We start from the raw sequence: 24,385 nt of genomic DNA, 5'->3' as shown, positions 1-24,385 counted from the left end.
AGTGAGCAAATAGGTAACCAAAGAAAGGGCTTGAATTATGACATTTTGAAATTTATCAACTTTTGACAATAATGTGTTTTATTGGTTATTACTAAAGAATAACACTTGGTTATCTAAAGATAGTTTGGAACGTGAGCTTCATAAAATTAAGATGTTATCATAAAGTAACTCAGAAGATAGGCTTCATGATAAAAAAAATAAAAAATAAAAGCATTCATATTTATGAACATGTAAAATATCTTCCTAGAATTACCATTCTAAGCCTAAGAAGATACAATTACGTAGGTGTTCAATAAACTCATATATGTACTTAGAAAGTATATAAAATGTGATGAGAAGCTGATCGACTAGATATAGCAGTAAGCAACATTTTAAACAAACATGTGATCAATCCAGTTTATGCATTAAGTTAATCACTAATTAAACCACATAAACTAAATTAAGTGCCTTAATTATTAAAGTTATGTATATATATTATTTTTGTCATATAATATATAACAAGTTGCCATAGTGTAGTGGTAAAATGTTATTTTTAGGCTTCCATTATTTGATTGGTAAATTTTTACATTTTTCTTGATGAAAGATTTAAATAATTTTTTAGTTCTTATAATTTAAATTTTTTTTTTACTTTTCGTCCTTACAATTTTTTTAATTTTTATAAATTATATTTATTTTATTTTTTATTCTTAAAATACTTTAGATAACACTTTAAATAATGAAAAAACATCATCTAAAATAAGAAAAAAATAAAACAAATATAATTTCTAAGAAATGAAAACAAAAAAGACAATTTTATAAAAAAAATATAAAAAAATTAAATTGTAAAATCTAAAAAGATATTTAAGTCTGACATAAGCACAATGTTTCCCAAGTGTAGGGCTTCCGAAGACAAAAAAACAACACACCATTTTCCAGGTGGTCATTGTGCATGCACGCTTCCCAAAGCAATAACAACTCTCACCTTGAAAAGTAGCACAACATTTACCAATTAATTAAAAAAAAGATAAATTTACTTGAACTGGTTGGATTGTTATACCCATTGATTTACTGGTTCATCCGAAAAACTAATTAACTGGATCACACCAGTTTGAAGACAAGTTTGATCCAATTATCTACTCGGATCAGATTAGGCATTGATTATTAGTCGAATAGGTCCAACCACCCCAGTCTGGTCTGATTTTTAAAACTACGGCAACAAGTCTATTAAGAAAGCTTATCTAAATGTATTGAGTGAATCTTCTTTTTCATAGGTGATTTGACTCTTCCTTTTAAAAATATGTCAAGACTTCTAAATATTTATTGGATAAACACGAATTAAATGTGTTTTGTCAAGTTAGTTAGTTTTAAACGGTGTTAGTAGACACTTCACGACTATGATCAAAAGAGTAAAAAATTGCAATTATAAGCATCAAAAATATGTTTTTAACTATAGAGATTAAAAAATGTTAGCATAACTATAGGGGAAAAAAGTTTTTTTTTTTTATTTTGCTTCTTTTATATCCTATAGCAAGTTCATTATATTCTTTATAATTTTGAAAAAATTTACACTGTCAACTGTGTGAAAGAACAACCGCTAAAAGGCTAAGAGTGGCAGAGGAAGTGGGGCAGATTAAATGATGTAGTAAAAAAAAAATTAAATCTTATTGGGTTGTATATATTATATTGGTTTGTGACAAGATGTAGTTTGATGTTGATGGAATAAGGACAATAACCTTTCTAGTGGTGCACACTAGAGTCTAGATGGCTAGTACATTATAGGAATATTGGATCATGTCTTGTATTTGGAGTGTAGTTTAATGGAATGAGGGCAATCATCTTTTTATCTGGTGGTGCACACTAGAGTCTCGATGGCTAGTACTTTATAGGATTGATGGATCATTTATCTTGAATTTTTGCGTGACAAGCTTGCCATTTTTTGTTTAATATGTTTTTTTTTTCAATAAATGAACTTCATTTTTATACATAATTGGTATTAGTATAACTATCAAGTTTCAACTATTAGAAATTAAACTAGACATTATAACTTTTAAAGCAGTTACTATTATAAGATTAATATTTTTTTCATAATATATAGCAATCCATGATTAGTTTACAGTATACAAAATATTTATTTCATTAATATATTTCAATTAAATTCTTGATAAATAAAGACACATTTTTAACATGATCTATCGTGTATATGAAAGTGTTCTTCGGGCAGAATATAACTCTAACAAAATTTCTAAAACATAGATATATACAATATCATATAAAATATAAAATAATAAAATTTTAAACTACAATTGCAAGTTTTATAATGTTATAACTTCGGTAAACAAAAAAAAAATTTGAATTGCAGATTTTAGAAATTTTAATGATAGGTTACTGGGTCTCTCAATAGTAGGAAACTTAGATTTTTTTTTAGAATTAAAATAATAAATTATGCAAGTAGAAAATAATACGCTAATTGACATATATATCTAATTACATAAGAATAATTAATTCTTTGGTTTTGTTTGTAGAATAATGTTGAAAATTTTATGCAATAATTATTGTTGTAAGAGAAGAGGTTTTATACACTAATTGAATTTATGTAATATTTTATATTTTATTCTGTACTAATTTAAATTCTAGATTTTTAAGACTGTTTAACTTTTGTCTTTCATTATTTACGTCAAAATTTCCGCTTTTTGTAATTAGATACAGAATTTTTAGATAAAGAAGAGAAGGTAAAATAAATTCAGTTGAAACTTTCAATGAAGGAATGTGTTATTCTTATTATAATCTTACCCATACCATATCCAGTATAGAATTCTAGTTGGCAACTATATATTGGCAAAGTTTTGAGCGTAGAAGTTAGAACCTAAGTCATGATGATTCAACTTCCACGTACGTGTTAATGAAATGCATGTATTGAATGACGTCAAGGATCGTCACATTAATATTTAATTTATATAATAATGGGTTAATTTGAAGGAAACATGCCTAATTACAAGCCAAAAGAAACGCCTACTTAATATTAGACAAATTTAATTTAAGGGAAGAGCACGAGTATTGTGTGTGACAGAGGTTCGAGTCTTCAAACTTTTTTTTTTATTGACAGTGGTAAATATAAGTTAATTATTTTGAAAATATTCTTTATACACAGATTTTTTCGATCTGTCTTGAACTAGAATACCGTCCCTCTCCTAAATTTTTACTTAAAGAAATATTAGACAATTTTTCTTTAGATCTCTCGTAGTGGTTAAAAAAATCACCATTTGATGCAATGTAACATCAAAACTATCCGCTTGTTTTGATGCAATCATTCCGTGTGTGTTTGGTTTACTGATTTTATTTTATGACTTTCAAAGCAAAGTATGTCTCTAGTCGGATTGAACTCAACGTACGTTTAAAGGATTCTAACATCAAAACAAGCATACCCTCATTGTTTTGTTTTAGTTAATGTTTAACCTAGTTAATAACCTATAAGTCTATTATCTATGTGGCTGGTCTAGTTGATCACGTCCTATCACATTCATATTATCACCTTTAGGAGAGGCTGGTTATCATAGCAGACATCCGTATCTGGCTATAACTTTGAGGGATTGCTCTGTTGGCCATGTTCTTAGAGAGACAAACTTTGAGAGCATGTATATTTATTTTTTTTTGCAAAAATGGGAGTTCATGGTGAGAACATTAATAACGTTACCATGTTGGAAACTCCACCTTCCATGGCATGAATCATATCCTTCTGGTTGATATGATAGGGTGTGCGCATTTGCTCATACCCTTTTTGGTTGATATGATAGATAGAGAGTATGCCATTTGTGCTGCTAGTCTTCTTTTCATTTCTAGTCTATCAAGAACAAGTTACATAAAATGATAAAATGCAATTTATGCTTGGTGAAATTCAACATGTATGTACATCCGTACTTTTGTACGTACCAAGGAAATAAGGGGAGGGGGATACTCTAAATTTGACAGTTTTGTACTTTTGTTTGATTAATTATTTGAGTTCATATTTGTAAGATAATATATATAGTGATACATAAATATTTATATGACACAAAATAGTTTTTAGTACATGTATATTATATAATAGGATATGACTCTTACAAAATACGAGTGTTTGAATTTTGAAGATATACGCATGGAAAAATACTTTCAATCTTAAAATATGTGAATAATAAGTAAATAAATTAAGTTTAAGTAAAAGCACTGATGCTACCATTATTCCTTTGTTTTTCAACATCTCCCTAAATCTGATTCTTTTAAGTGGCTTTCATTTGTAAAACCTCTTGAACGTTGATATATATATATATATATATATATATATATATATATATATATATATATATGTATGTATACTATTTTTGAGTTGAGTAATACAACTTCAAATTCTCAAGATATGGAGAGAAAATAAATAAATAAAAAATATTTCAAAAAAGTATCCACGAAATATTATTAGATAGACTTATATATAACGTGACTGCATAAAAACTTGGTGTTTGTTTGAAATGTATAGGTCAAGATACGCTTTCTTATTTGTTATGTGTGTTTATTCTCGCTGTCTGAACCTAATTTGGTCGGTTGAAGGTGTTGGGAAGTTGGCCTCTTCCAATTTTGTTGTGTGTATTTAAGCTGCTAAGGCTTATTTGCATTTTTCTTTGTAAACATTTATAGCACCTTTGGTGCGTTTAATATATTTATAGATTATATTGTCGATAAAAATAAAAATAAAAGTTAGAAGTTTGTTAAACTGAGACGCATTCCAATGTATCAAACTGAAAAACAAGTATTTTGTCTCATTTGAGATAAAAGTCACCTATATTGAACAACACTTTCATCCAAACACAATCCTAATCATAAATATACATTTACAAATGTTGTAAACACCACGGTATTTTAACTCAGTTTGTGAACTGTGAATGTTTTTCTTTCCAAGGATTTGAAGTCATAAAGAAGGACTTATCAGAGCATACCCAAATCAGTAGAGCAATTTCCTACGCCCTATAAATCTCAAGCACTAATTTCTTTTTATTTTGGAAAGGGATGGTCCAAAATAGTTTTTTACATTCTAAATTATCCTTTTCAAAATGAAAAAAGGAGCAGCTAATAAGTATTATGCATATGTCATTTGTATATTGAAATCACATAGTAATTATCTCATTTTCTTTTCTTTTATTGCTCATTTTGTGTTAAAACAATATGAACTTAGTTTCTTATAAGTTTTTATCCAAAAGATGTTAAAGTTAATGACTTTAGAATAATTTTTGTTGTATTTTGTGTAGCAGGGACACGGAAGATGATTGATGAACTGAAGTGTCATGCTCAGAGTGACCTCCTCACTCAGCAAGTCAGAACCACTTAGTGTCACGAGCATACACGCTAAGCATGCATCCTGCACTTAGCGTGTGACCACTTGATCCAGCTAGACATACGCGCTCAATGCGAATGTTGCGCTAAACGCACAAGAAAGTTCTGATTGATCAATTAGTTGGTGAAGCATATAAAAAGAAAGAAAACATTTGTTTCCTTAACAATGAAGAAAACCACGAAGAAAAGTGGAACATTGGAAGCAAAAAGAAGCCATTGTTGAAGGAATCAGTTATGGAGCTCTGGTCGATCCGTTTCCATCCATTTCTCTTTTGATAATAAGTGACTAAAATCACCTGTTGTTGGAAGTTCTACAAATCAAACTCTTTGATGTAATGATTCTAAACTATCTTTTAATATAATGTTGTTATTATTATTCATCTTTGTGCTTATTCACATATTTATGGTTTGATCATCTATCTTTATGTACTGTTTTAGGATATAAATATTGGAAAATGTTTGTATGCTAAGAACTTGAAAATAATATCTAAAGTGAGTCATATCTAGGGATAGAGTGGTCTTCTTTAGCCTATTCATACATCTATGCTCTTAATGCAAATCATTTAGTAATGAATCGACAAGGAATTGTAAGCGATATTAAGTAATTTATGTTCTTTCCCTTGAGGGATCTTGATTAGAATAGACTAGTAGATACGAGTACTAATCATATTAATGTTGAAAGAGAAAAATCTATTAAGATTACATCAAAAGTAATTCTGGTAAACGGAACCCCTAACATATTCATTAACTCATCACAACACCATCTCACAACTTCAAGCATTTATTTTCTTAACCTTCACGTTCCTTGCTTTGTAGTTAATTCCTCTTAGTTTATACTTGTAGCTAATCAATGAACAAGATTCAATTTGAGTCACTAATTTCTTAATCACTATATATATATATATATATATATATATATATATATATATATATATATATATATATATATATATAACTTTGAGTACAAACATAGTCCCTATGAAATTTGATAGGTCTTATCATTTTATACTACTTGTGTAACTTGGTACGCTTGCCTAGGAGTCAACAGTAGCACTTGAGATTGAAGGAATGTAGAAAGAAACTGTTAAAAATATGTCTAATATTTTTAGTTTTTAAAAAAGAATAATTTAATTTACCTTAAAAAAACAATCTATTAGAAACACCCATAAGTAGATATCAAGTCAACACCAATAGGGTTGTCAATACGGGTCGGCCTAGCCCGTTTTGGCCTGGCCCGCCATAAATGGGCCAGCCCTGCTAAGCAAAACGAGTTACCTTTCCTAGCCCGGCCCGTTTTAAGCTGTCCCATGGGCCACCCACAGCCCGCCAATTTTTTCTTCTTCAGATTTTGTATTGTCTTTTATCGTTGTTGGTAACATCAATTTTGAATCTAACTCTAGTCTCTTTATAATTTTTTATAACTAAAAATAATACTATACTAGTAGTAAACAATAAAAGAATAAAACTTATCACAAACTTTAATATCTAGAATCTAGATGACCTTGTCACCTTGTGTGCCTCTAATCTCTTCATTTCAAAACTTCCTGTATTTAAGATTTTTACACAGATTAAAAAAATATTTATATATACAAACTTAAACTAAATTATTCTAATTTATAAATCATAAAGATAAACTAAAAGTCCACAATACAAAATAATTATCCAATAACTCAAACTCAATAATAATAATCATAAACATAAACTCAAGACTACTCAATGTCCAATAATTATCCACAAACTCACATTAGCATCAAAGTCAATGTCTACACTAATTGTTCACAAACTCACATTCAAGCATCAAACTCAATGTCCACACTAATTGTCCACAAACTCACATTCAAGCATCAAACTCAATGTCCACAGTAATTATCCACAAACATAATACAAAGTTAACAACACAAACACAAAGTTAACAACAAAAAGATAATTGTCCACAAACATAATCCTTAAAATACTTAAAGTCCTACAAACTACTCATTCATTATCATTTTCTTCCACATCAACAACATTGGATGCACCCTTCGAAGAAATTGTCTTCACAATTAAATCTTCATCAAACAAATCATCATCATCTATAACAAAAAAAAAAGTGAAAAGTAACAAAAATTTATCAAAATAATATAAAATAAATAATGCGGGTTGGCCCGCCCCGGCCTGTCTCTGGCCTGCCGAACTTGCGGGCTAAACGGGATGGGCCTAAACGGTTTACGAGTCTCAAATTCCAACCCAATCCAAACTTTTTTGGAGAACGGGTTGGGCCAGCCCGCTGGACCTGGCTCAGTTTGACACCCCTAAACACCAAGGGTCCGAGCTTCAATGATCAATTAGTTCATATTTCGAGACTTGTTATAATGGTGCAGGCATCAAGTAAACCGATGTTGAAAACATCTTTCTACATCGATTTAAGACACAACCTATGTAGCCAAGTGGTGGAAGATTAATTTTTATATTTTAATATGCATTCTACATTGGTTTAAGGAACATTGGTTTAAGGAAAAATTAATGTAAAAAAATATTTTTGACATTAGTTTTTAAATTGATATTACAAATATTCTACTTTTATCATCAATTAAAAATCGATTTTAAATATTTTCTTTGTAGTAATGTAACTTGAAGTCTAAATTGACAAACTTTATTCTCACAAATATCCCTGCTTGAAATGGATTGCTCTTAATCCATTCAAATACCATATTGGAAAATACACCCTATCATAAATAGGTTGAATTTGAAATATGGCAAGAGCTAGTATAGGTAGCATATAATTGAGTTTTCTTCCTTCTAAAATGCCTGAAAAGTATTTTTACTGGTAATCATTATTCTACAATCGGTATATGCAGTAGTATGCAATCCAAATTACACCTTTATGCTATCAATACATAGAAAGCCAAAACGTTTTCTTTCTCGCCAAGTATAACAAATCTTTTATATGAACTTATGAAGTAAAGCTTTTATGCAGCAAAGAATATATGTACTGTTAATGTAAATAAAATACTTTATTATCAGATGGGTTAAATGAATAAATTACATTATTAGCTGTATTGGCTTAGGCATTAGATATCTAGAGCCTAAAATAAGATATAAATTATAATGGAAAGGTTCATTGATGAAATTAATAAAGTAGAAAATTATATTAAGATTTATACTATCAAAGATCATTGCATAAGAAGTTAAGAACACTTCCAAAAGAAAAGAACTAAAGAAGAAAAAGACTTTCTCACTCATCACAATTTTTAGAAACATTTTGAAATCTTGATTGTTACATAGTATGTGCTTGGTTGCTCTTACCAAAGACCAGCTAATGAACCCTTGATTGCAGAACACACACACGCACATATATATCATATATAGGAACTCTTATGGTTGGTCATAGTTCACTACAATATCAAATGACATTATGTAACATCTCAATTTTCGTAAACTAGATTAAAAAGAATTGTTATTTATAAATAAATAGAATTTTAAAAATAATGATAAGATTTTATAAATAAATAAATAAGAAGATATAATTATTAATTAAAATAATGATTTGAGAGAAAACAAAAAGGATATTTTATTTATTTTCAGATTGACTCATCAGCTTTCTCGGCCTCACAATTTCGTTTTTTCTCTCTTCTCCCAAAATCCTCTCTTTTTCCTGCAGGTCACCTAACTTGTCTCATAAAAATGACGATCTCGGACTCATTCACCGTTGGATCGTCGTGAAATTTGAGCACCACGTTCGCAACCCAATTTCGAGCATTCTCACCGTTGGGAATTTCGATATTTTGTCTGATATAAGAGAAATACCCCTCACTTTGTAGCATTTTCCTTTCCCGCAGAAACCCAGAGCTGTCTCGGAAAAACAACGATCCCGGATTCGATAACCGTTGGATTTTCATGAAATTTGGATATGTTGTTAGAAATTCAGTTTTTCATGCTTTCACCGTTGGGATTTTCGAGATAATACTTGAGAAGGGAGAAAAATAAATCGCATGATGACAGTACAAGTGGAGGCTTCAATCCTTTCTCTGTCTCTTTGACGTTTGGGAACTCTATCGGAGCAGTTAAAGGAAAAAAATTGGAGGAATCTCATGGAACCGCTAGGGATGCTGCTATCGCTAGCTGAAGACACGTGAGCCCGCTTAGAGATAAGAGATGAGTTATTCACAATTGGGAATTAATGAGAACATGTGTAGGGATCCTTAGAGTATCAATTGGAATGAGTTTTTAGGTGTTTCTGTCATTTTTTTATTCTATCCTTATAGTTATAATTGTGAAATTGATATGCTATTGTGTTGAGCGTGAACTCTATAAATCGAGCATTTTTCTAATTAACATGAATTGATGAAATAAAGTAAGGAGAAATTTAGAGTGAGATATTGATTTTGTATTTTCTCTTTCTCTTGTTGTTTAGGTTTTTATATATAATTTAAAAAATTAATATCATAATTGAAATTGACCAAAGTGTTCATATAATTATTTAGAATTTGTGCATTGAAAGCTTACTTTGTAACTTGTGATTCAATATGATGTATGCTAGTTTATATATATATATATATATATATATATATATATATATATATATATATATATATATATGTGTGTAGTTATTTATATTAACAATTTATGTAAATAATATTGTAGAGTGTTATAGTATGATTCCAAAAATTATTAAGTGTTGTAGTTTGAGAATATTATGGTTAAATTTGATGAACATGTGTATGTTGTACCTTATGAATATCATTGGGAATGTTATGAGATGTTAAAGTGTGGACATGATATTCGATTGTGAATAAGTGGATGTGTTAACACTTGATGTTACATTAATTATATCGTGAGCTATGAATTATACAATAACCCGACCAGTGTTTATGCGCAGTGTTAAAGAGAAAGTGTAGGGTCCTATTTAGGAACCAGTGTTAAATTGTAGCGCAATATGTTGTACGTGCTTAAGACACGAGTGTGAGGTCGTGGGTATTGTATAATTCACTAGCAGTGTCTGTGTGCTAAAATGATTTTAGGGGTTGGACCTGAATTAGGAGGGAGAGGGCCTGACGGACTCTTCGGAGTGTAGGCCTTGGGGGTCACCGGGTTTGAGTGCTCTTTTAAGCTTATGTTGATCCCATATGGTTGGAGCATTCTCGCAAAACATCGTGACCCTGATTGGTCTCCCTATGATCTTACTTAGTGAGAGTGACCTGGCAAACCCATTGTGTGGTGTGTCTTGTTATGTACTCCTAAGCGCCCCAGGGTGATTTTTCACTAACATGGTACCATATTGCATGTAGGCTTGAGTCTTAGCATAATTGTCTCATGCGCTTGCTAATTGTTTATTATGAAATTGAGGTGTTATTATGTCTTGATCAGAACGTGTGATTCTTGTGTAATGTGATTGATGATTGAAAAGTGTGATTGATGGATGAAAAGTGAATTTTGAATGATAAAATGATGAAATAATGTGAGATATGCTAAGTAAATTGTATTTGGCTACTATATGTTGTTTTGTTTCTCTCTAGTAGTTAGGAATGTGATAACTCACTCCCGGTTTGTTGTTTGTGTTTGGATCCTGTGATGATCTTAAACCTTGTGTTCGGGGGAGCAGATGGCTAGGTGAAGTGCTTAAAGGAACCTTGTGCTGAAGGACGTTGGGACACAATGTTCAGATAGGATGTGACAGTGGAACATAAGTTTTATATTAATTGCATAATGTTAGTCTATTTTATTTTATTTCACTGACTTAACAAAATATTTTTGTAAATTTTGACGGCCTTGTTTCGAGCCGAATATATTTTTAATAAGTTTTAATTGATAATAGTGAAGTGAATGTGAACCTTTTACCTGTGTGAATTTGGTTACCGATATTTTTTATATATTTTATTTATTTATATGTCGGGGTAGAAAGTATCACACATTATACTTGTTCTCGATCCATTTGAAGTTGTTTATGTTTTTAAACTTTCTCTCCACTGTCAACACAATATAGGTCTTGAGTCTCTTCTTTCTCTTGAATTATGGATCATTTGATGCACAAAATTAGAACCAATTCCCTTCTGGTTTGGCACTTTGGCCCAATAAAATGATTAGTGGACTCTTCTCTAAAGCCAAATTTCAATGTAAAAAGAAGAATTTTCAAGGAATGAGTTGCTCTTCTCTTTGCCCTCTCACTGCAGAAAGAAATTCGTTCTTCAACAGTTAAGTCCCAAAAAGGAACAAACATGAAACATCAAAGGAAAGCAAATATCAAGCTTGTAGAATTGGATAAAGCATTTCTCAGAAAAATGTTTCTCAGAGAAAGCATTGCCCTTGAAGATCTTGGACATTCAGAGACACACACTGCAAAAATAAATCAGTCAAGAAAATAAATAAATCAAAATTACATAAACCCACAAATCTTGACATTGAAGAAATCTAAAATAACTGCATCCCGGCATGAAATCTATAATTAAAATACACCCAAATCTAGTATAATCTCTCAATTTTTATGGAAATAGAACAATTAAGCCAGAGTATCCAAAACATGATATGGAGCAAGAAAAAAGTAGTAGCACGAGCATCTTACTGAAATTAAAGTCGGAGATTAAGAAAACATGCACACGCCCATATAATTTGTACATGTTCCATATGACCTTGCGGAAGTAATAAACTCTCCTTCCCTCAAAAGAGTGTCAAGGGGTCCAACACAGACATGCTACATTTCCTTGTATAAAATATCATTGTGATATATTTTTGCAAACATCTCTGCACAAATACATGTGGATAATCGGTTATATTTCTTCAAATTGGCCACCTAAACAGACATGACATTGACAATGCTTTGCTTCAAATTGGCCACTAACAAAATTACTAGAACACAGAATATAGGAACCAAAAGAGAGGTCTTAAAATTCTTCTTTTGGAGAGTTTCAAGCCAAAAATAAGGTGCATGCAAATTGGGAATTAAATTTTTATCACTAAGTGACTTAAATGCAAAATGAAAGATTACATTTTACTAGATGAACCTTAGTTGAATGGATGCATTGAAAGTTGTTTTGTTTCAACTTTCAAGAGAGCTTATTTATTATAGTTGGTGATAATTTTCACTATAAAAAGAAAGAGAATTAGTGGAGAAACACAACACACGAAGAGAGAGTGTGTGAGAAGAGAAATTGTGAACCAAAGTTACTTTGCTGAAAGAAAAATATCTTTGTGTGAGAGTATTATCATTTCTTGTAACCATTGAGTGGAGTACTCATGTTTGTAGAGTGATACACTATCTGGGGTGGTTTATAATCTTGCAATCATTCTTGTGATAGTAAAAATATTTTAAGACGATTCCGTGAACATAAGCAAGAAGTGCGGAATCACACTAAATTCTTATGTTTGTTATTATTTTTCTTATGACGTAATCTATGTTTGTGTTCTCAAGATTCTTTGTGGGTGTTAATAATTTTGTTTGTGGGAGTATTCATTACCCAACATCTTCCATTTGTGCTAGTCCTCTCTCTCTGCTTAGACAATGTGCTCTCATGTGCTTCTTGTTTGTCACAAATCAAAATCGATTAGCCACACCAAATACTAATACAGTTTGAAAGAGCGTAAAAAAGAAGATTTGAATTAAGAAGAGAATGAACAATAATGACTATTCTGCAATGAAGGATATATGATCCCTTCAAATTGCATATTCTTGAGCCTCCAGGTCTTGTGATTTCTTATCAAACTCTGAAAACTCTTTATGCTAATTTCTACAAATTTGGCATCAACTAATATCTCACAGAAATCACAATATAAAGATTCAATGTAAAATTTAACAAACACTTGAACACACGTAAAAATTTTTTTTAAAAAAGAGATAAATACTAACTTTAGCTTTGGTGGGATGACTAACATGACAAATGCAAACCACTCCCGCCATAAACCTCCAAGTCTGTTTACCTAAACATCCTTCAATTTGTCATACAAGCCATACATTTAACTTGAATAGATATTGAAAATAGAACAGAGATGTTTGAAACAAATACTAAATATAGACGTGAACAACATAACTACAAATACTTAATAACCTACAAATATAGATGTTTGAAACAAATACTAAATACAATAAACGTCTACTTAATAACCTGCAAAAGAAACCATTTCCAAAATCACATATAATAAACAGCAAAAATTCATTGTCCTAATGCATAACAGTTATATTGAAATTGATTTAGTAGAAAAGCTGCAAGATACACTGAACCTGAGAAGTTAGTCTGAAAAAAAACATTCCTTCCGTCACCACCTGTGAAGTCTGAATTTTGCAGCTGGAAGATCCTATTAGATACTTGTTCTAATACTTCGGGATGCAATAGCCATCCATGTATGAATATGGAAATTTGGAAGCCATAGATGATATCAGGCCAATTATAACAGACCACAAAATAAAATGAAGTGTTGCAAACAGGGCATTTGAATCTTGCACCTCCCCTTGCATTTTGGAATGCCTATCCTGGAATGTTGTTGCATTTCGGAATGTGCTCTCCGGAATACAATGGGAAGTGCAGGATTTAATAGTGAGAGTGCAGAAAACAAATGCCTGCAATCAGTGTTGAGAAAGCCCAACCGCAAAATCAATAGGAGGTCAAAAATGGAAATGCATTGTAGAATCAACAGTATTAAAGTAACATGCTAGCTCTTCATGTGTATTGTTATAGTTAGATTTTAATAGGATGGGTAAAATTATGTCCACAGGAAAAAACAGGTTCTAAGAGTATCTCCACAAATTTTAATGAATACTACATTGCCATTTAAGAATTTCCACAAATTTTTAATTCAATAGTAGAATTCTTAAAAGTTTCAAATAAGCTTCACAATGTAACTCAAATTTATATATTTTGTATTCTTTCTGAAAATCAAAATAATTGTTAATATTGAAAACTTAGAACTGGTTCTACACTTGTCAGTCACATTATTACAAATCTTAATAGAACTGCTCTGAAGTTGTGAGGGGAGGAAAACAATTCTTAATTGTTGAAGAAAAAAAACTGATTCAGTAATGCGGACTACAGTAAGAGTTCGGTGTCATTATGTTAACTAAAAATGGTTTGGTAATATATTAACGAATTGGTATACTACAGAAACGCAACTTCAAAAGTTCAGGACTTGAGAACGCAGCAAAAGATAGAAAGACTTGATTATTTTCCAAGAAGGGAAGCCACTATATTAACTTCAATAGTAAAAACTCGTAAGCCTTAGTATTTATTCTAAGAATCCCTATAAGAATCACAGTTGGAGATGGCGTAAGTACCCAAGTTTAACACTTGTGACCACTCTAATATTCCCTTCTAATAAGAAACAAGTCTTAGATTAGCTTTTTCTTTTCCTTTTTCCTTCAAAGTTGAAATATCAAAGCATCCCTGGCCAACTTTCAGAATAATCAGTGATTCTATTTGTAAGTAACATGAATGATCAGAACACAGAAAATCCATTAATGATACATACATTTTCCTAACTACCCCTAAATCACATTGCACTAAACTTATTTTGCCTTTGGATAAAATTTCTACTGTAAGACTATCTGTGTTCAATAAAATTCCAATCATCTTATGAGTGTCAAACCAATAGCAGTGATTATAAGGGTGGAAGGAAGACCAAACTTCAGATGGTTCCAGAAGGTTAATGTGTATGCAATGTTGGGGGCTCGGCGAGCTTGTTCACACACTATCAAGTTAGCAGCTGATCCCAATAGTGAAAGGTTCCCTGCAACTGTGCTGGCCCAAGCCAAGATGAGCCATGCTTTTTTTTCATCCTCTTGGGAAATTGCAGCAGCTGAGGCTGCAACTGGTCCTCCAAGCAATAGAACTGGCAAACATAAACATGAGATTGGTAAAGGGTGCATCATATCAAAGTGACAATATCAACCCAAAAACAGTTTTGATAGAAAGAAATGAAGATAAAGTTGAGTTATGACTAATTGTAGAATGCATATATAGATTTAACTAATTTTGTAAACTTTTGATTTTTCAAAAATAAAATGAAAGTGATTATGTTCTTGTCGCTAGGCCGTGTCTCAGAAAAAGGAGACTGCATATGTACTATACGTTGCCATGAACATTTGGTGACCCATAAATTGGTAGGTTTTTTCAAGTTTTCTGTGATCAGAAAGTTTGTGCAAAAACATAGCCACTATTTTGGATTAGAAATGAACCACAGAATACGTTTAGCAATTTAATGGTTAATGATTTGTGAAACTGTCAAGCTCAAAAATTTCCAATAACTACTTTCTAGGTTGGAGACTATAAAGTGACAAAATTTCAAGACCCTTTTATTAAATCAACTTGTTGCAGATGTAACTGCTCAATCATTTACGTTTACAACAGAAAATAACCATCAGTGGTGCTTCACTTAATTTATAAATATATACGGTAAAAGGATATCTTGTTCTAAAAATGAACTATTTTGTTTCACTTGATTCTCTTAAAACAAGATTTTCCACCAATTGTATGCTGAATATCATAAAGGACAAAAGCTATTATGTTGACAATGCCTAAGCCCCCCCTTGACTTTGGAAAGCCTTAATGAAGATATTCAAGGACATTAATGTTTTCTGCTAACAAGTCAATCATCCAAGTTCCTGTATTTCTTGGAGGGCAATAAAACTTTCAATAAAGATTAAAGAGCATTTTAACAACCAACTCAGCGAATATTGAGAAAGCGGACTTTAAAAATCAGGCTCCTTCTAACATGTTGATGCATTCAATGTTCACAAAAAAGCTCCTTCTAACATGCTGATGCATTCAATGTTCACAAAAAAGCTAGAAGAAAAAAAAAAGTGGTGATGAAAATATTTTGGCAGAATAATCACCCACGTACCAGTTGGTACATTTGAAGCCACATTTGATAGGATGAGTATAACTAGAGCAAGTATTGCTACTCCACTGGCACGATCTACTTGAGAATAAGGCTCCATGACATCCCAAAGAGCACCTGGAATCCCAGTTTTGTTGAAGCCATCTACTGTGATGAACATTCCACAAAAGAATATCAAGAGTGAATAAGAAACCTGTTCCAAGAAGAAAAAAACATTCTAAGAGATTGTTCAAAGTTAAAGTTGCACGAGAACAACAATAGCTACTTGCTAGTGTTTCAAGAGGAAGAGAAATAAAAAATAAAAAAAGAAATCTTAAACAAGATGTTGTGTTCATAGGTTTTACCTTCTCTAAGCTTGGCCTAGCATCTTGGAAATCAAGAACTACCAAAGCTAGTGCAGCTGAAATAGCAGTCCATGACATATTCAAACCTAGAAGCATTGCAATCAGCATTCCTAATGTGATTATGTAAACAAAGGACTTCCACAGTACATATTTCCATCTTACACTTCTATAGTCCTTTGTTTCTGAAGTGAGCAAGAGATCTGCTTCTACTGGTTTATCTAGAATTGCATCAGCTTTTGAAGGACTACCATTTGTTTCCTCCTTTGTCAGAGAAGGCATACCATTTGTCTCCTCCTTTGATGCATTTGAGTTTCTTGTGGAATCTAAAACCCTGTCAATTTCGCCATGACTCACAGCTGATTGGTTTCTTAGAGTCTGAACTTGAGGGGAATTTGGAATGTTAAAACCGTCTATGCGCGTGTTCCATTCTTGAGAATTAAGGGAGTTGAAATGAGACATTGTGGCTGGAGAGAACTGATGAGAATTAACCTCTTCCTCTGCTGCATATTCTGCCACTGGATCCTCTTCATCTTTCTGAATAGACAACACCTTCCAATACATAGCCAAAAGAATAAAAGCATTCACTACAACCCCTACAAGCATAGCTGGAAGAATACCAAATAGAAACTGTCCAAATGATATTCTACCCTCAACAGCTATAACAAGATTTTGGGGGTTGCCAATTGGAGTTGCTGCAGACCCAATATTTGAACTTGTAGCAAGTGCAAGTAGTAAAGGATGTGGTGGGAGGTTATGCTGCTTTGCAATTTTCAATATGAACTCTGTCAGAACGACGCAAGCAGTATCGTTCGTGAAGAGTGCACTGGAGACAGCAGATATCACACAGATTCTGCAGAGCAAGTCCTTTGCTCCTCTACTTTTCCAAGAGAGCAATTTCCCTATGTATTTGAACATGTCAGCTCTTTCAAGGTAAACACTGACAACCATTGTGCCAAAAAGAAGACCAAGAATAGGAAGATCAATTGCTTCATAGGCTTGATCTGGACTAATAACTCGGAAAATTACCATAAGCATTGCACCTAGCAGGGATCCTGCAGTTCTCCCAATGGGAAGAAAAGGCACAGCAGGGAAAACTGCTAACACCCAGAAGATTGCGAAGGCAACTGAACCCAGGACAAGTTTTGGAACAGGTGCTAGTGCCATTCTTGTGACTTGTAAAAGAAGCAACAATCAGAGACTGAAAACTCCTCCTCTAGGCCATTAACAATGCCATAGTAGAATGAGATTTCCTGAACATGAAAAGCCAATTTGACTGGTTAGTAAGCATGCATGAAAATCCAACCTTGTGAGATTCCCTTCGTGGGAATCCAATCTACTACTATGTGACTGTAACAAATAATGTGAATCACTTATGTCAATAAGGTTTAGTGATCATTGATCAAGCAGGTAGAGCAGTTATATGTGTTCATGGTTAACAACATTTTAATAATTTTGAAAAATCTCACACTTTTCACGAAAATCCTTCCAACCATATAACATTACTGTTTCAAAATAATGCAAGATTATAATTTTCTTAGTGAATTATAAATAAATTAGAAAAAACGCTCATATATAGCATTTAAAGCATATACAGTATTAGCAAATTACTCATTCAGGTTAAACCAACATTTTCAAATGGGAACTTCATATATAACCATAATTTCATCTTAATTCTAATCAATTTATGTTAAGTGCATCGTGCAAATCATTACCAAGGATAAGAAAACTAACAGAGAAACGGCACTAGAGTTTGTCACACATCACACATTTTCGATCTTAAAAAGCAACAATATGTCACGCGCTGAGGTCTAACATATGAACCTTTTCATCGATTTGCTGTCCCTGAATTGGAGTTCATGCAGTCTCCATGAAAAAGCTATGAACTTTTAGAAACTAAAGTATCTTTTTTTCTGGATTGAGATTGAGAAATAAAAAATATTTCAATCAGTTAGAAAAATATGGCAGATGTGAATTGCGGCATGATCAGCGTTCTGAAGACACCTCATAGCCACATGGAAGAACGTGACCCCTTCTGGCTTATATATACACACATTACGTGCCATGGAGAATGAAAGACTTAAACGACAACTTCATTAAATAAAGTGTTGAGCAACGATATAAACTTCATCATTTTTTTCCTTCTTGTGGGCCATCACTTTATGGGCACAAAATAATTTTTTCATACTCTAAAATTAATCAATATTGGACATCGTACGATATTTATAATTAAAATGACATCGTACGATATTTATAATTAAAATTACATACTGACACGTACTTGTATTGGCATTGAGTCACACCATATTAAATAGTTTTTAAGATCAAATTACTGTTTTCTAAAAAAGAAATCAAATTACTGTCCGATAAGGTAGTATTTACGGTCACGCGTAATTAATATTTAATATTGGATGGTAATTACAATATAGGTGGGTAAACGGGTCTAGGTCCATGGACTGACCTGCGGGTAACAGACCAATTTTTTTAAACGGTTCATGATTATGTCATATTTGTTTGTCTGTCCCGCTTAACCCGTGAATTATGCGGGTTTAGCCCGTTGGGCCCACGGGTTGCCCGCACTAGGTTTGATTTGTGTGACCAAGTTACAAGCAAGATATTAGAATTAAAAAAAAAAAAACAGTTAGAAATATATTAGATGAGATAAAGATTTAAATTAAAAGATGATGAAGATAAAAAAGATAAAATAAGAAAAATAAAGTAAAAGATAACAAAAATAAAAGATTAAGATAAAAAAGATAAGTGATATTGTTAGGACCTGAGCTGCTAAAAATCTTCATTTTTGATATTTTCTCTATCTTTTTTTTTCTTTTAATCTACCATTTTCATATTTGCAAGTCATAAATAAAAAATATTAATTCTTATTATTTAAGCAAAAAATAACTGCTAAATAAATATTTTTAAAGATATTTCAATAAATTTTTATTATAAAAAATAACTCATATTTAGCACTTATCATTGCATTCTCCTCAAGATTCTTCTCCGTCACGCAGTCACGCACGCGCGTGGTCATACGACCTCTTTTTCTTACAAGAAAAACAAAACGCGACTCACGCTCACGCAGTCACGCGACACACCACAACGATAAATAATGTGTAATAATTGTTGTCTTTTAATCACTTGACTTTATTCTAATATTTATTATTATTTTGAGTTTTAGAAAAAGAAGATGAAGATGTGGAAATGAAGAAGGTTGAAACTACTTCAAATATGAAATCATTTATTGTTGGAGATGCTTAAGTTTCATATTTTAGATTTATTATTTGGATTTTCTTTTGTTAAGATATTATTTATTTTATTGATGTAATTGACTAATTGTTGAGATTTTATTTACATTTGTATTGAACTAAATTTGATTGTGTTGTATTTTTATTGAAATTGAAATTCTTTTAAAATTAGGCCCTGTTTGACCCGTGGGGTTCGTAGGGCGGGGCAGACAAATTTATTTGGTTCATGTAAGAATGCGGGACGGACCGACCCGATCCACTGCCAATGCAGGTTTATGGGGGGGGCCTTACGTGAGACGGGTCGACCCACTTACCCACCCCTATACAGTATCTTTGTTGACTGAATAAGTTGGAGTTATTTTAAGAGTTTCTTTTATATATCCAATGTGTAACCATTAATATTAATCCAACTTATTTGTAGGAATAAGTTAAGAGTTTTTTTTTATATTTCTGACCATGATACTAATATGAAGTTGTTTTTATCTTTTTTGTTGAGGAACACTTAATACACATAAGGGTTTTTTTTTTAATATGATTTATTTATACCCAAGGTTATAATTCGAATTTTAAACCATTTGATTAAAGGACACAAACAGCTATTATTTGTGTTAATTGTTGTTGGTATTGCATGTGTTTTGCCATTGTGAAATGGATGAGTTGCAAAACTCATTACAGACCCATGAGAACAAGATTAAGAGGCAGGAGAAGATAGAGCAATTGCTTCAGGCTCAAACACAGGCTTTGAAAGTTAATTTCATCAAAGCCAAGTGCATGGATCAGATGGATCAGAGAAGACTATAACTTTCTTAGTGAATGGATCAGATAAGACTATAACTTTCTTAGTGAATTATAAAAGACACACAAAACCCAGCAACGGAAAGCATTTATATATATGTGTGTGTAGCAAAACTCATTCAACTAAACCAACATTAACATTGAAAAAAGTGACATGCAATCTCATCTAAATGCGAACGCCCATAGGCTTAGTTTTCATTTTAGCTTTAATTAATCAAATTATATGTAAAAGTGCATCGTACGTGCAAATCATCACCAAAGATATAATTAAGAAAACTAGCAAAGAGAAATCTCAATTACCTTAAAAAGCAACAATCTATCACGCTCTGAAGTCTAACACAATGAACCTTTTCATCGATTTGGTGTCCCTGAATTGGAGTTCATGCAATGTCCATGAAAAGCTATCAACTTTTAGAAATTAAAGTCTCTTTTTTCTGGATTGAGATTGAGAATAATAAAAAAAATTAATCAGTTAGGAAAATGGTAGATAGGAATTGCGGCATGTTCAGTTTTCTCAAGCCACTTCATAGCCACATGACCCCCCCCCGGCATATATACACCACACCTTGAGAATAAAAATTAAACGACAACTTCATTTACTAAAGTGTTGAGGAACAATAAATACTTCATCATTTTTTTCCTCTTGTGGGCCATCACTTTGTGAGCGCAAAATGATTTTTTGATACCCTAAAATTAATAAATATTGGACATAATACCAACTTTATAATTAAATATACATACTGACACGTACTTGTATTAGCATTGCGTCACACCAAATTACTACACATATTAAATAGTTTTCAACATAAAATTATTGCCAGATAAGATGGTGTTTATAGTCACGCGTTAACATAAAGACAATTTGTACATTAGAAATAAATTACGTATTTAATTAATATTAAATATGGGCTGATAACCTTGGTAAATATTTTGCCAATTTTGGCTTTCTTACTTAGCTTAACAAAGCTTTAAAATATGATAATGCAATCTGGGGGGAAAGTACATGATAATTATGTTTGAAACAAAATGATCTGGTGTGATCGAGTTACGTGAATCCAAGTAAGACTATCCATCAATGTTCTATGTAACTTTCAAAATGATGTATATTACAAACAGTATACGAAAAGTGCAATTGCTAGAGCATAAAAGTGTTTTTGGAAGTACAATTTCTTAACGAAATCTTATCAATTTTGTTGAAAAGAAGTATATTGGCTAGCTTGTGACAAGGAGTGTTATAAAGATGACATGGCTTCTAAATGCAACTGTTAATTAAAAAGAGAATTAGAAAGTGCAAATTAGAACTCTCTTTTAAGTGGTGCATGCAATTTTCAGTGGCCAGTGCTGTTAACAAAGGATTTAAGAGACAAGAATCGATGCAAAGCAATTACAAATCATGTCTTTTCAATAAGAATATTAACATATAAGGGAAGATTTGTCTTGTATAGAGAAAAAGAAATGTGATACTATAAGTGCTGTTCTCACAAAAATATAGCAAATAAGTATCATTCTGATCTTGGTTGGAATCATGCAGTCACAATCTGGATGGAACAAATTGTCATTGTTGTGAAATGGTATTGAAACTGTTTTACTTTAGCTTAATGAACTGATTCTGATTGATTAATATAAAAATTAAAAAATCAATTAGCACTCAACACAGTTATATTTGGGTATCTAGCTTAAACATATATGATGACTATTACAGATACAAAAGAGGTGTTGGTTTCAAGCTATCTTAATATATTTTCACAAGTATACGGGTAGAGAATGTGTATTTATCATATTTATTGTTATAAAATAGGAAAAAAAATTCAGGCATAAAACATTTTAAGAAAAGAATAACTTCTATCTTAAGGAAGGATGTGTACGGATAAGTTAATTTTCATGGAGTGAGAATATATATATATATTATCATTTTAACTTGGTCTGTACTCCATTTTCACAAAAACAAAAATCAACAAATATTAGTTCTTAATCAAATAGAATTTTTTTAAATACTCAAAAATGTCATTCTCACCATTATATTTCTGGAAATCTTATTCTTAGAAGTGAAAGTAGATAGCTTGATTCTCATTCACAAAAAATAATTAAATTTTATAACTTCCGAAGTTAAAAGAGTAATTTTTTTTATCAATAGTTAAAAGAGTAATTAATTGTGTATGAATGCTTCTTAGTTTAAAAGTACAAGAAAACACAATTATTTTGGCCATTAAAGTTCCAGTCGCTAGTTTTGACTAGATTACAAAATTTTTAGTTATAACTTAAAAGGATTATTAATTTTAAATATGAGATAGCATATCAATTATATTTTTAAAATTATGTGTATAAATTTATGCAAAAGATAAATTAATTGTGTTTATATATTAACTTTGTTTTATGTAAATTTAAATCCTTGACTTTTAAAATTGTGTACCTTTTATTTTTTTTCAACTAAAGTCCTTAACTTTCTATATTTTTTTAAAAAAATTTATGTTTTATGCTGAGATTCTATAAAGAAAAAGCTAATAGAAGCAATCACTTTCAATAATGGCTTGGAAAGAACGTAGGTCTAAACTCGAGAAATTTCAACCCAAACCCAATTCAAACTTCATATCTTGTACTCCAAGTTTTTCCAACCCCTATGGCAAAGTTTTGTCGACAAAACTGAGACTCTAATATTCAACGTCAACCTATCTCAATCACAAGCGAAAAAAAAAATGCATATAATTACTGTCACACTAGTTGGTTAAATCTCTATAATGGATTCGAAGGAAACGTACGTGTCCAATTTACAAGACACTAAAAAAACGTATATATCAGTAAGATCTTTTGTTTATATATAAATATATATCAGTAAGATCGATTCAATATATAAATATAATTTTTTTTTAATCTTTCAAATCGGGCTCAAGAAAACATTAGAAATGTGACATCAACTTTCACCCTTCGCTATGACGAAATAGTAAAATAAGTGTGGAATTTAGTGTCGACTACCATGTTGATTGTTGATGATTCTATTTTTCTTGGTACTAGTTTCCATCCCGTGCATGCACGGTATAAATACGATCAAATATTTTAATTAAAAATATAATTACAGATTAATTTTTATATTTTAGACACTTTTATTAATTTCATAAATTAAAAATATTTATAAAAAGTTATATATTTTCCCAACATATTTAATAAATGTTTTATTGTTAAATTAATTAATTGTTATTGTACATATATACCATAAATTGAAACGTGTTTTTAATAAAATTAAATATAAAATGTTTACCCTATACCATATAATTATTGAGTATAATAATATAATAAAATTATATATTTCAAATCATTTTGATTAATTTCATTATTTTTGTTTAATAATTTCTTATTATTATATTAAATATATACTTGATATTTATTTTTAATTTTTAATTTAATGAAAGAGAAATCAACATCACGGTTACTAATTATATATATATATATATATATATATATATATATATATATATATATCGTTATTTAAATAATCCAACACTTCAATTAAAATAAACAAACTATTTCTAGTCTTTACCCCACCGTTGTGTGGTCCTTATATTTTTTAATATGTAAAAAAAATCATAGGAAATAAAATTAAATATAGAAAATAATACATATGTTTTTAGCTTAGAATAATTATCCAAAATATAGAAAAATAAATAATGTTAATAATCTAAAGCATTGGATAGTCTTAATATAAAAAACTGAAGTTTAAATTGAGAGAGAAAAAATACCTGAATTAAAAAAAGTTAAAGTATACAAATAAAAACTGAAGTTGTTTAATCTAAAGCATTGCTCGACACTTGTCCCATAAAAGTTTCCTAAGTTATATACCATGGATAAAGTCAGTTAAACAGACAAAATCTTCGT

At 31.0% G+C, this 24,385-nt stretch overlaps 1 protein-coding gene across 3 annotated transcripts; it reads right to left on the bottom strand.

Annotated features, from left to right (window-relative positions):
- Positions 1 to 14,314: 14,314 nt before the first annotated feature.
- Positions 14,315 to 21,047, bottom strand: LOC114367062 (silicon efflux transporter LSI2-like). 3 transcript variants are annotated; one of them, XM_028324149.1, is made up of 4 exons: positions 17,508 to 17,614; positions 16,482 to 17,380; positions 16,141 to 16,330; positions 14,315 to 15,129 (listed from the first exon to the last, which is right to left on the bottom strand). In XM_028324149.1, exons 2-4 carry the CDS (start codon positions 17,082 to 17,084, stop codon positions 14,867 to 14,869), a joined length of 1,056 nt encoding a protein of 351 aa, XP_028179950.1. In that variant the 5' UTR covers positions 17,085 to 17,380; positions 17,508 to 17,614; the 3' UTR covers positions 14,315 to 14,866. The 3 variants fall into 3 exon arrangements, with proteins under 3 accessions (XP_028179950.1, XP_028179949.1, XP_028179948.1); XM_028324148.1 differs by adding an exon at positions 20,819 to 21,047 and having other exon boundaries at positions 14,319 to 15,129; positions 16,482 to 17,731; XM_028324147.1 differs by adding an exon at positions 18,303 to 18,504 and having other exon boundaries at positions 14,320 to 15,129; positions 16,482 to 17,731.
- Positions 21,048 to 24,385: the final 3,338 nt, after the last annotated feature.

Source organism: Glycine soja, chromosome 9 (assembly GCF_004193775.1).
Source record: "Glycine soja cultivar W05 chromosome 9, ASM419377v2, whole genome shotgun sequence".
NCBI classification, from domain to species: domain Eukaryota; kingdom Viridiplantae; phylum Streptophyta; class Magnoliopsida; order Fabales; family Fabaceae; genus Glycine; species Glycine soja.
This window is presented reverse-complemented; position numbering and strand designations above follow the sequence as displayed.

Excerpts from the sequence above, each read along its gene's own strand:
- LOC114367062 (XM_028324148.1), bottom strand. The coding sequence starts at position 17,645 with ATGGCACTAGCACCTGTTCCAAAACTTGTCCTGGGTTCAGTTGCCTTC. Across the intron at positions 16,331-16,481 it reads CTAGGCCAAGCTTAGAGAAG|GTTTCTTATTCACTCTTGAT; the intron begins GTAAAACCTATG and ends TTCTTGGAACAG. Across the intron at positions 15,130-16,140 it reads GGCTTCAAATGTACCAACTG|TTCTATTGCTTGGAGGACCA; the intron begins GTACGTGGGTGA and ends TATGTTTGCCAG.